This window comes from Etheostoma cragini, chromosome 16 (assembly GCF_013103735.1).
Source record: "Etheostoma cragini isolate CJK2018 chromosome 16, CSU_Ecrag_1.0, whole genome shotgun sequence".
In the NCBI taxonomy this organism is placed as follows: Eukaryota; Metazoa; Chordata; class Actinopteri; order Perciformes; family Percidae; genus Etheostoma; species Etheostoma cragini.
Window position 1 is genome coordinate 10,837,678 of NC_048422.1, and position 11,916 is coordinate 10,849,593.

The window sequence follows — 11,916 nt, forward strand, 5'->3', positions numbered from 1 at the left end:
TATATATATATATATATATATATATATATGTATTTGCATTGTACAAATAGTGTATAGGCATAGCCTAAAAACGTATGGTTGTGCGGTTCCCCTTGCTATAGGAGAATCCGAGGTGATGTAGTTGCATGTAATGTTGCAGATGTCCAGTGAGTAGAACATTGCACTCGCCACAACTCCAGGTTTGACATTGCTTTTATGCAACAGTTGTGCTACAACGTTGTGGAAATTATTGCAGCATCACTGCAGCATTAAATAGATAAAAATAATAATGCCGCAGTTCGCCTCTGCCACCTTACTTCTTCAAACTAACGCACGTTGCTAAGCAACAATAAACAAAACCAGTAGCCTGCGATCAATACAATGCACAGTAGGGTTGATGTACAGGTCACTTTGTTCAGGCACACATTACATCCACATGCCTACCTAAATTAATATTTCTGGCTACGCTACTGCAGCAAATAATAATCAAAATAATACTTAAAATGTAATTAGGGTATTTTAAATAAACAAACAACTAGATGCGTTTAAATAAAACTTGAATGGGGGTAGAAAACACTGTTTGTAATTAATACAGTTGGTCCGTACAGTATCTATTATTTACAGCTGCTTTACACTGTGCTCGACAACCTTGTTGAGTTCATCAGATCCCTGCAGCCATCTGAAGTCAGCAGGACAGTTATAAGTTAGAAATCTGCAGCCTCCGATTGTCTACTTTCATCAAATCAAATACAAACAAACCTGGGCTGCTACTAATAACCACACACATCTCTTACAACTCTACGATCTTCCTGTGTGTGCAGCAGAGACTAAATAAACTCTGTGCATCCCCCCTCCCAAAAGAGCTGAGTTTTAATCTTTATTTTTGTTATGGTTGTGTATGTTTCTGTTTCCCGTTTTATTTTGGTAGTTTTTCTGTCTTGTTTTACTTTACTTCCTGCCCTGTGTGTTCCAGCTTTTGTGACCGTCTGCCCCACCCTGAAGTGTTTCACCTGTTGGTCACCTGTCACATACTGTTAACGCATTCATCAATCACACATGCACTTGCAAACTATCATTGATTCGTACAGTCAACGTTAGAAAAGTAATGATCTTGTTTCTAGCAGACTCAGTAATAGAGCCCAATGCTTTACAAAAAATAAAACAATTAAGAACCAAATGCACAGAGTGAACAGATGAAACAAGAGGAAACTGCAATGTTTTAAATACCAGTTAAGGTGTAAGACATACTGAAGTGCATGCATGTTTTTTATATTTACATGTCCTTTATACATCTGGCTTCTGTTGAATGGTTCTTCAGGCATCAAACTGCTCTACTTCAATTGGAAGTTGAGAGTATGTGTGATTAGCAAACATATTTTGATCTACTCCTAAGTCAACATGTGGACTGCCTACAGTAAATCAAGTTCTGAATTTATGCTGTCAAACTTGATCTGGAAATGTCATTGTGTTAAAGCGCCGCGCAGACGTCTTGCAGCTGCCTCACATAAGTCCCAAACCGCCATGCTACAGTGGCGGCCAATGAGGTGTCAGGGCTCTGGAGATCTTTGTTGAATTGGTTTCTGAGGAAATCAAAACCTCAGTACAGTAATGCTGACATTCTCCTCAGTAATGTGCATGTCTCTGGAGAACTTTCCCGCCTAACAAGGCTGAGGTGACAGATTGGCTAGGATCAGGTTGAAGAACTGGCTTCCCTCTGCCTGAGAAGTTGCCTGAGAATGCATTATATATAACATTCTGCTGAACATTCACTCTCTGCCAATCTTTAAGGAGAGATTGAGTCTATACAACCTTCCAATCATCTCCCATATGAGATTGTTCCTGAAATAATCTCCTTGCCCTGAATTTGTGTCCCATGGTGCATTTCTACAGACAGAAGGTCACACAGCTTGATGGAAGTGGGACAGGAGTGCTAAAAGTATCCTTATGATCCAGGCTGAGAGTGTTATAACATAACAATATGGAAACCTGCATCCAGAGTGTGTTTTCTGGTGTGGATCAACATCCCTGCATACCTTATCAATCAATCACTATAATATCCCAAAATCGGAGACAAAACATTTTATATTTTGGCTGAAACATCTTCTTCCTCTTTATTAAGCACATGCTTTTGCTTATATGTCCAATCATCCATCTTCGTCTGCTTCTCCGGTATTCGGCCGCGGGGGGAGCAACTACGGCAGGGGACGCCAAACTTCCCTTTCCCGAGCCACGTTAACCAACTCCGACTGGGGTAAGGACTTCACTTGGGGTGAGGACTCATTCTCCACCTGAAGAAGCCACTTCATCCGTTTCCTGCTGAGAACCAAGGCCTCAGATTTGGAGGTGCGGATCCTCATCCCAGCCGCTTCACACTAGACTGTGAACCAATCCAGGGAGTGCTGAAGGTCACAGGCCAATGATGTCATCACGACCAAATCATCTGCAAAAAGCAGCGATGAGATCCCCAGCCCACCCAACTGCAACCCCTCCCCACCCTGACAACACCTCAATATCCTGTCCATAAACACTACAAACAGGATTGGTGAAAAAGTGCAGCCCTGGCGGAGGCCAACCTTCACCTGGAACAAGTCCGACTTACTGCCGAGAAACCGGACTTAGCTCTCGCTTTGGCCATACAGAGATTGGATGGCCCTGAGAAGGGACCCCCACACTCCATACTCCCGCTGCACCTACCACAGTATCTCCCGGGGGACCCGGTCGTAAGCCTTCTCCAGAGCCACAAAACACATGTAGAAGGGTTGTGCAAACTCCCAGGCTCCCTCTAGGATCCTTGTGAGAGTGAAGATCTGATCCGTTGTTACCCAACCAATCCGCATTGTTCATCTTCAACCCAAAGTTCGACTATCTATTTGCTTATTTGTCACATTGTTTTTTCAGCACAGAAATCCCCCAATCATCTTTCCCTTGACTGTCCCTGCATCCTGTTTTCTTTTGAAGTCTCCTCTGTCCCTGGGCCCCTCGGTGATTCAGAACAACAATGATGTGCAGGTAGGAAAAAAAGCCTCCTCTGTGAAGTGCAGGAATAAAAATGGAAGTGTAAAGGAACTGGATACAATACTTGAGAAATGTACACACATTGCAGGTAAACACGATACTAATGAGGGTGGTGGTACTGTCGGCGGCATGAGAAATGGGGCTTGCAAATTAATTGATTTCCCCATTCAGTCACTCCAGGATTTTGCAAAATGCCTGATGTTGCCGGAGCTTTTGTAAAAAATTGCAATAAAAGTTGCAATGTTTTTTTGTTTTTTTGTTTGTTGCAACTTGTTTTGGGAAGAATAAAACTACTGTAGGCTGATTTTCCCTAGTAACCTTACCAAAAAGCCTCAGGAGGCTGAAAATGTTGGTATAATATGAAAATGGCTGGTGGATTTAAGACTAAAAATAATAATTTATTGAATGAATCAAATTTTAACATATCTGTCAGTAGCTTGTTGATCTTTACATTGTTGGTTAATTTCCTGTCCTGAGACACATTCATACGTTTTGATAAAGTACTTATTGGACTTAAAGTTATCATTGCACTTAAAATAACGAGCGTAGCTGTCCTGAGTTTAGGTCATGATCGTGGCATCTCATCTCCTGTTTTTCCTGCATGAACCATGTGCGTTGTGTGCGTGTGTGCGTGTGTGTGTGTGTGTGTGTGTGTGTGTGTGTGTGTGTGTGTGTGTGTGTCGTGTCAGGCGTGGGGAAAACTCAGCAGCCGCTGCAGAGAGCCAAGAGGATTGAAACAGCAGCCGCTTCAGCGACATCAGACTGAATAAACGTTAGAGCGTACGTTGATATAATGTGTACAGGTTGGCAGGACGGTCAGAAATCTTTTGCACTTTCGCTGTACTTTTTATTGGTAAATGTGAGATGTTCAAATCACATAAGTCCTGTTAAACATGAAATGAATATGGCCACGTTTGGGTTATGTCAACCCGTTCTCACTCCCGCTTATTCACTGGCTCTCAGAGTTACATACTGATACCAAGTCTGGCCCGTGGGACTCGGGGATTGGTTAAAGTTGCGGGAAACTCCGGTTATTGGTCAAATTTGCGAAAAAGTTGCGGTGATTGGTCAGAATTGCGAGTCACACCAACGTCCCAGTGGTGGTTGAATTCACATTAATTGGCGCGATATCGAAAAATTCTGGAGGGATTTATACCCTTCAGAACAAAAACTGAATAGATTAAAATGAACATTTTCCATCTTGCGTTTCACACAAAAAAATCCTTAACCATTGTGAAGTGGAGGATTAATGGTACTTGAAGTGTCGGGATTCACACAGCAGTGAGTGAGAGGAGAGTCTTCCATGAGCATGTTTAAAGCTAGGGTTTTATTTTGGTGCTGAATGCTCTTTGAATCATTGTTATGGTTCGCTTAAGACACCAATGACCTAATTACTAAAAATACTATGGGTATTAGTGAGCCCTTTCTTCATTGTCTTTTCAGCAACCTTGCAGTTTGGAACCATTTAAAATAACCCAAAAGGATTAGAAATTGCATCAGAATTATATCAGAAAAGCCTGAACAAATTGAAGACCACTGGGATGGAATTATCACAAAAAGTATCCTAGTGGGACTCTTTTTAAACCCAATCTCCCCACCACATATTCCTGAAAGCTATGTTTGTTTTACATTACATTTTCTTAAATAACTCATCATTTTGATATCTAGCAGGGAAGGAGAGTGAGTAGCAGAGATTTGGGAGCAGAAGGAGTGAGCCTACTGCTCCATAGGAATTCGCCAGAATGCCAGATGGTGTTCTCAATGAAGAAATTAAACGGCAAAACGAGAGTGAAAAATGGACTGGCAAGGTATGTTTGCACTTCTGGGCACACACACCCTTGCACAGTCTTGAATGCGTCTTTAATGTCTAAAATTACAAAATTCCACAGGTGGCTGGATATACAGTAGCCTAATACAGGCAATTTATCAGCTGCTAATCTGTTCAGATCACTCTCGCTTATCAGAAGGGAAGCCCTGAATGTTTAGGTGAATAGTTCTTTTGGGAAGCTGGGTGGTTCCATCTCAGTGAAGAAAATATGCCTCACAAGAAATATAATACAATGAGCTGAAAACTGAGTGTATTACGTTTTAGCTTTGGCTCAGTTCCCTCAGGAGCTGAAATTGAAAATCGGTGCTTTAAAGTGATATATTAACCTAGATAGCAGCAACGCTATCAAAATGAATACCTCTGATCTGTGCGGTTCACTTACTTAAGGACTCAGTGCTTGGTTGTGATGAAGACACACACACACACACACACACACCAAGATTCACAATCTCAACTAAATGATGGAGCATCACTGAAATAAAGGGAAAATGGTGCTGCCTGGATGAAGGATAGAGATCAGAGGTTGTTTTGTAGTTGGTTGTTTTAAGTCCTGAGTGAATAGCACGCGCACACACACACACACACACATACACACACACACACACACACACACACACACACACACTCACACACGCACGCACTTTCCGGGCCTTCCAGTGAGGCAGAATGATGCTCTCTGTGTGTCGTGTGGCTCCCTGTTGCACACCACCGCGACAAGAAATCACCAAGTAATCATCATCAGAGCGGTCTACACTGATACTTTCCCTCGGTCTTTCATGATGAACTAGGAGCTGCAGTTAGGTTATATTGTGTAGATAAAGTGTCCTTGCTATCGATGATCAAACATGAGAATTTCTATTTTTTACAATGAATAAAGTAGGTAAACTCCTTTATCTCACAAGTAATTGAGAACAGTGTGTGTCTTAATGATATTATCCCCTTTACCCCGTTTATCCTCTTTCACAACTTCACACATGCTTTCCCCTCTAACAGGGATTTTCAGCATTTAGTATGATCACTTATTTTAGTGCAATAACTTTACGACTATGACCTGTTGCTCTCTGCCTGAAACAGCAGGCAGAAGGACAGTTCCCCTGGAGCTTCTACAAAGATATCCGGTCGCTGCGCCTTCTCTTGAGGACAGAAGAAAGAGTCTGTTTTCCATCTGCTTCTTAGGCACCCACAAAAATGTATCATTCGGTCACTAAAGCTACTCTTCTACTACAAAAAAAGAAACCACAAACATCAAAGCCACCATGCACGGCTATAAGGTTTGAATGCTTGAAATAAAAACAGGGATTTTGGTTTGAGTATCACTTCAAACTGGAAATCTTTTCAAATAAAGATGTACTAAAAATTCAAAAAAGTTTGACACATCGGCACAAAAATCCTCACTCAAATCCTAAAAACAGTGGCTTTTAGCAGATTAGATATATATTTTTCTGTTAAAAAGGCAAAGTAGTGTTAAGACTTTAGAAGACAGAAGACATGCCTTTTTCCAATTTTACCTGCCATTTTTACAGCCAGAGTGAGAATGTTTTGTTCGAAAGAGTTTCCTTAGTAGAATTAAGTTGGGAAAAGAGGCTCAACATCAAGGAAATGGTAACTTTTATTGCATGAACTGTGCAACCTCCAACAAGAGAATGAGTGCCTCAAAGTCCATGGAACAGATGTGGACATTGTCAGGTCTGTATCCAGCCCTGGACTGGCACTATTGCTTTACGTTGAAGTGGGACAGGGCATTGAAGACATCAAAACAGGAATAATGGCCCTCAGACTGCCGGCTGCACGGAGAATGCGGCGCCACTTTGGACTGAGCTTATCATACAGCTCTATCTAGAAATGTAAGAAAGCTACCACCTGGAGGATTATTTCTCTGACATGGAAGACGCAGCTTTTCATCTACTGATACCGCTGGGTTTGTAGTGTTAGTCTGCCCAATTTTTCAAAAAAGGAATGAAAAAAGGTTTGTGCAAGAATTACTATACAGCAGTCAAAAATGTTATATTTAGTCATATCTACAAATAAAGAAGAAACCTATTAGTGACCAATACTTATTATTGGCTGATCAGGAGGACTTTGACATTGATTAACTGAACCAACTACAGATTTGTTACATATTAATCCTCAACCTTTCCCTCTGCTTTGGTACTGTACTACTTATCTCAGAGTGAAAGAGATGCAAAGTTATACATGTACCTAAGAGAAAGAAAGAATGTAGAAGGTACCTAGTATCCATCTACGACGGGGACCCGTACTTTTGACCAGATGTCCCTCGGCTTTCGCTTTATTTCTGTTAGCATTCTAAACTCTGGTCAATTCAAGCAACACCCTTCAAGCTAGAACCGACAATCAAATGGTGTTCATCTTTTTTTTTGTTGAGTAAAATTCACACACCCAACAACCATTTGGATTCCCTCTGCTAGGGATGCACAATACATTGTTTTTTTGTCGCCATCGCAATATCAACATGCTCAATATACACATCGCTAAAGGCTGCAACGTATCGCTAAGTCAGAGATTTTTTGGGGGGGGGGGCTTTATCCTTTATTAGTGACAGTGGATGGACAGGAAATAGGGAAAGAGACGGGGGATTACATGCAGGTCGGATTTGAACCCGGGCCCCTGCAGGACTCAGCCTCCATGGGGTGGACGCTCTTACTGAGCTAAAGGTCGCCACCAACACACAGAGCTCTTCAGTGTTAGTTGAAAGAAAATATCAGGAGAAAACAGCACATATTAAGTTAACAGTCATTCTTTTTTAGGGGTGCCTTTTATATTCAATTCAATTTGTTTAATTAAAGAATGTTAAAAATTATTTCCTTTTACTAGTTTTAAATTCATCAAGCATTGTATTTTAGCAGAATACTGACCGCATCAGAAATGCAAAACTAAATACAATTTAATAAATGTCTATTCATTGCAAGTAATATTGTTATTACAATATTAGCATATTGGATCTTTTCGCCCCTCATATCGTGCAGGTATACACAACGCACACATGTTTCACCAAAACAAGTTCTTTCCTGAGGCAATTTTGCAGATGTAACCCTCCCCCCCCAAAAAAAAAGATGATTGTGATTGGTTAAAAGAAATGGTAATAAACCAGATCATGTTTTTCTCCTATCCCAGAATGTTGTATGGACTAGTCAGACCGGCAATGCACACTAGAAGTAACCTAACAGAAAACAAGCCTTTTATTTATGATAGAAAATGATAAGTTGATTCCAGCAACATTCAATCCCCAAACGGTCAAATGAAGCCGGAGAATATATGTAGTGCTCAGAGGGAGCAGCAGAATTATGTTGCAACTGGAAAACCAAACGAGACAAGAAGTCTGAGGTTAGGAGGGCTATTCGCTTTAGTAATAGCCTGTTTCAAGGCTGTGGTTGTTTGTGGCCAAAGCTACACAGTGTGAAAGAAGTGTGAACAGGTTGTGATGAAAGTCCTGCCATGAGTGGCCAAACTGACCAGAAATTAATTCAGAGCAAAATGTGCAACACATCATGTCTGTTGGAGCTATTCATTATGTTGTTATTGTTGGAACTATTCACTGGTTTTGTTATATTTAATAGTTCAATATTTATTCATTTCATTTCTGTTTTGCTTGAATCATACAGCTACATACATTTGTTTATATCATTAGTATTTTATTTTGGTCATTTTTTGTATCTGCTAGTACTTTTGTCTGGAAAGTTCCACGCAGCCTTAGGTACCAGGTGAAGGTCTAGATATAGAGATGATCAGGTATGTGGGGAGGTAGACACCGGGGACGGCTGATGGTTTTTCACCCCAGCCTATAAGACGCCAATGCTCCTTTATGTGAAATGTTTGTTTCCTGAGAATTGGATTAATAAACATCACAGAATGCCATCTCAGCCTGGACAATAAACGTCCTTTGGTGCCTTAGTGGCCGTTTGACTTTGAGTTTGTTTGGTTCAATCTGAGGACAAATCGTCACTACAATGTCCTTATGTCAGAGTTGTTGGCATCCGCCTCAGCAATGAGGCCCACTGACAGGAAATGTGGTTAATGTAAGTTTAATGGGTGTTTTGTGTGTGTTCTTTTCTTATACAAACTTTTTTTTTAAGATAATGTAACTTCTGTACAAACTTCATCTAAGCTGACATTATCTCTGTCTCGCCAGCACAGTCTAAATAAAAAACGATGGCCCGTACAATCTCACAACTGAAGCTTCTCTTGTGTTAGGTGTGTGTGTGTTGTGTGGATAAGTAGTGAGTCAAAAAAACTAGGTACACAGCCTGAAGGTGGGTGAAAAAAAACCTTCAAAAAATAAGGTACATAAATAGAAACACATCTATTTTTGTGCTCATGTTTTGGTCTTGGTTAAGAAAAACGTAATCCCCAAGCGTGGGATTTTTTCAGAAAAAAAAGAGTGCTGAAAGAAATTGCGACAGAAGTTGGGAGGAGCAGCAACAAAAAGTGATGTTGCCCTGTGGAGTGAAACAAGAAGAAAATGCAACTTCAATGAAGATGAAATCATGAAGCTGATAATCATCTTTACAAACCAAGAACTACAGCTTTTTCAAAGGAAATCTTGAATAACCTTATATAGAGCAAGAATAAAAACACACATACAGTATAAATGTACACATACAGTCCATATGCAGGAGCATTGCTCCCCCAACCTCAGTCTTGACTGTATGGCACATGCTGTGGGACAGTGGCGGGAATGATGATGTACAGCCACTGACTAGCTACTATTTCGGGGTGATCTGTTCCAAGCGAACAGCTCATCAACGGTGCTGCCTGTCTCAGTGGCTTCGTTTAATGCTCCACCAGACTACAGTAGGGATCCTCTATTTTAAACACAGCAATTGCCTGAACTTGGCTTCAGGTCTTTCATAGGCATGACCGAGAAATTCCCTGATGAAATAGGCTAACTTATAACGCCTCATAAGTCTGTCCCAGTGAGCTCCAGTTATCGTATTAGCACACTATGTCAGCATACTAAAAGGTCGATTAACGCCAAGGCTAATCCCGTCATATACATTTATTTATTTATTTACTTATTAGGCTATAGGCAATTTGGCTAACACATTAATTATTTATTATTTTCTTACTATATGTTTGGAATACGGTGATTTCTGATCAGGTAAATGAAGTTCCGATGCACATTTAGATGTTTCATCATGCAGTGTGTAGGCTAACGCCAGTCTGCCTCGTGCATTAGACTGCAGAGCGGTGTTAAAATTCAGAGCAAGTGTTTGGAGAAGGCAGTACTTGCTCTTTCCTGGACGTTCAAGAGTAGCTCAAGTAGGAATAAAGGAGAGGAAAACCCTGCCACTTCACGGCCCCACACTCATGTTAGGGTATACTAGGAAAAAAAACACCGCCCACATTCACTGGTGATATAAAACTTTCAAACCCCGTTGTCCAAAAGTAGGTAGAAAAGATAGACCACTTACCACCCCAGAGTCCAGCTGCTCGGTAGTCTGAGACGGAGCCGCTCCGGTCAGAGGTAAAAGCCACAATATCGGCACCAAAAGCAGCATCTCCGGTGAAGTATTCCTCATCCACTTGTGAAGAACCAGAGAAACCATGATGCCCTATGACAGGCTGGTCCTGCAGGGCACAGACACCGATCCCGACAGCAGCATCCACGGGATAAATCACACGCCGACACTCCTGTAAAGTGTCCCCGAATAAGTCTACCTCACTGTTGAGCGCAAACACATGAAGCACATTAAAACTGGTTCTGTTAAAAACATTAGAGCAGTTTATGTCCAGCACCCGTAAAACTACACCCGTAACTAAGACCTAAGTGGTCATAAACAGAGATAAACTGCGTATTCTTGTCTTATCCCAAGTCTATCAGAGGCAATATCCCTGGAACAAGAAGTGCGAGCTGCTCTCTCCGTCGTAGCGTCTCGAGCGCTAGGAAATGTAAGCAGCTACGTGCGGTTGTGTCGCGAGCAGCAGAGATCAGACTCAAGCCAGCCACGATAACCTGTTACACTTCCGGAAAAAATTACCAAAATAAAAATCGAATGGCTGGACTTGAGAAAATAATAGCTTACGTGACACGAGTTTAAGTAATTTCACTAAACCTTTTTGGGCTTTGGGTCCCTAAATCTAAAATAGTAACTAATACAAGTTTTGACCAATGTTATTCAAGTTTAAATGCTGAAATAATTGATAGATACAATTGCAGTTTTTAAAATTGTTGAGTTTGTGTGAACTGGATTTATACCAAACGTGTGGACTGCAGTAGTAAGACTACGAGTATTTACTGTTTTTCAAAGTTTCATAGCACTGTAAATACATAAACTCAATTATTAAGTTAAGTAAATAGTCTACTTCAGTTAATTGGGTTTTGTTGTTTGAAGTGACTATTTGCAACTATTAGTTTGTGTTGATTCTAGCGGCCACTTTGGACAAAACTGGTAGTGTTTTTACCATACCTGCTGTAACTCACTACCAGATGTGAGTCGAGTGCAGACGTGAGTTGCCCATGCGTCAATTTGTGACACGTAGCCTGTCACATCTTCTTTTCATTTTACTAGGAAAATTTCATATTCATAAGTCCAAATTTTCTAATTCAAAACCCTGTTTTAAATTATTTCAAATTGTAGTTGACACTTACTTTGAGTCTCTTAATTTAATAACAAACAAAAAAGCTATATTTATTTCTGACATTTACTTAAGGATGTTTAAAAAAGGATTTATATTGTAACACTTTACTTTTTCTTTACAAAGCTGTCACATTTTTATTCCTTGTTCTTGTTTTCATCTTTTATGATGACTATTTTTTTCTATTTTTTCATTATACATACTGTAACTGAGATGTCAGATTTTTTGTTTTGTTATTTGTTAAAATAAAGCAATTTAAAAAAGAAAGAAAAAAAACAACAACTTATTTGTCAAAACAGTAAAAATTGACCTATATAACAAAGGTGGTTTACTGCTGGCTACAAGTTAGCAGTTATTCACAACAAAAGCTGTCACTTTAATGGCAATTTGAGCTAATGTTTGAAATAAAATAATCATATATAGCTAAAACGTTTATGAAATGATTTCCATCTTCTGTTATTGTTTGTAATGAGAAAAGTTTGTTATTTTATGGATTTCAC

General features: G+C 40.2%; 1 protein-coding gene across 1 annotated transcript in view; it reads right to left on the reverse strand.

Moving 5' to 3' along the window:
• Positions 1 to 10,757, reverse strand: part of mmp17a (matrix metallopeptidase 17a) — a 75,997-nt gene extending 65,240 nt beyond the window's left edge. Inside the window, exon 1 of the mRNA XM_034896992.1 lies at positions 10,252 to 10,757. Coding sequence (XP_034752883.1) covers positions 10,252 to 10,386 — 135 coding nt within the window. The 5' untranslated portion in view covers positions 10,387 to 10,757. The remainder of the gene's footprint in view (positions 1 to 10,251) is intronic.
• Positions 10,758 to 11,916: the final 1,159 nt, after the last annotated feature.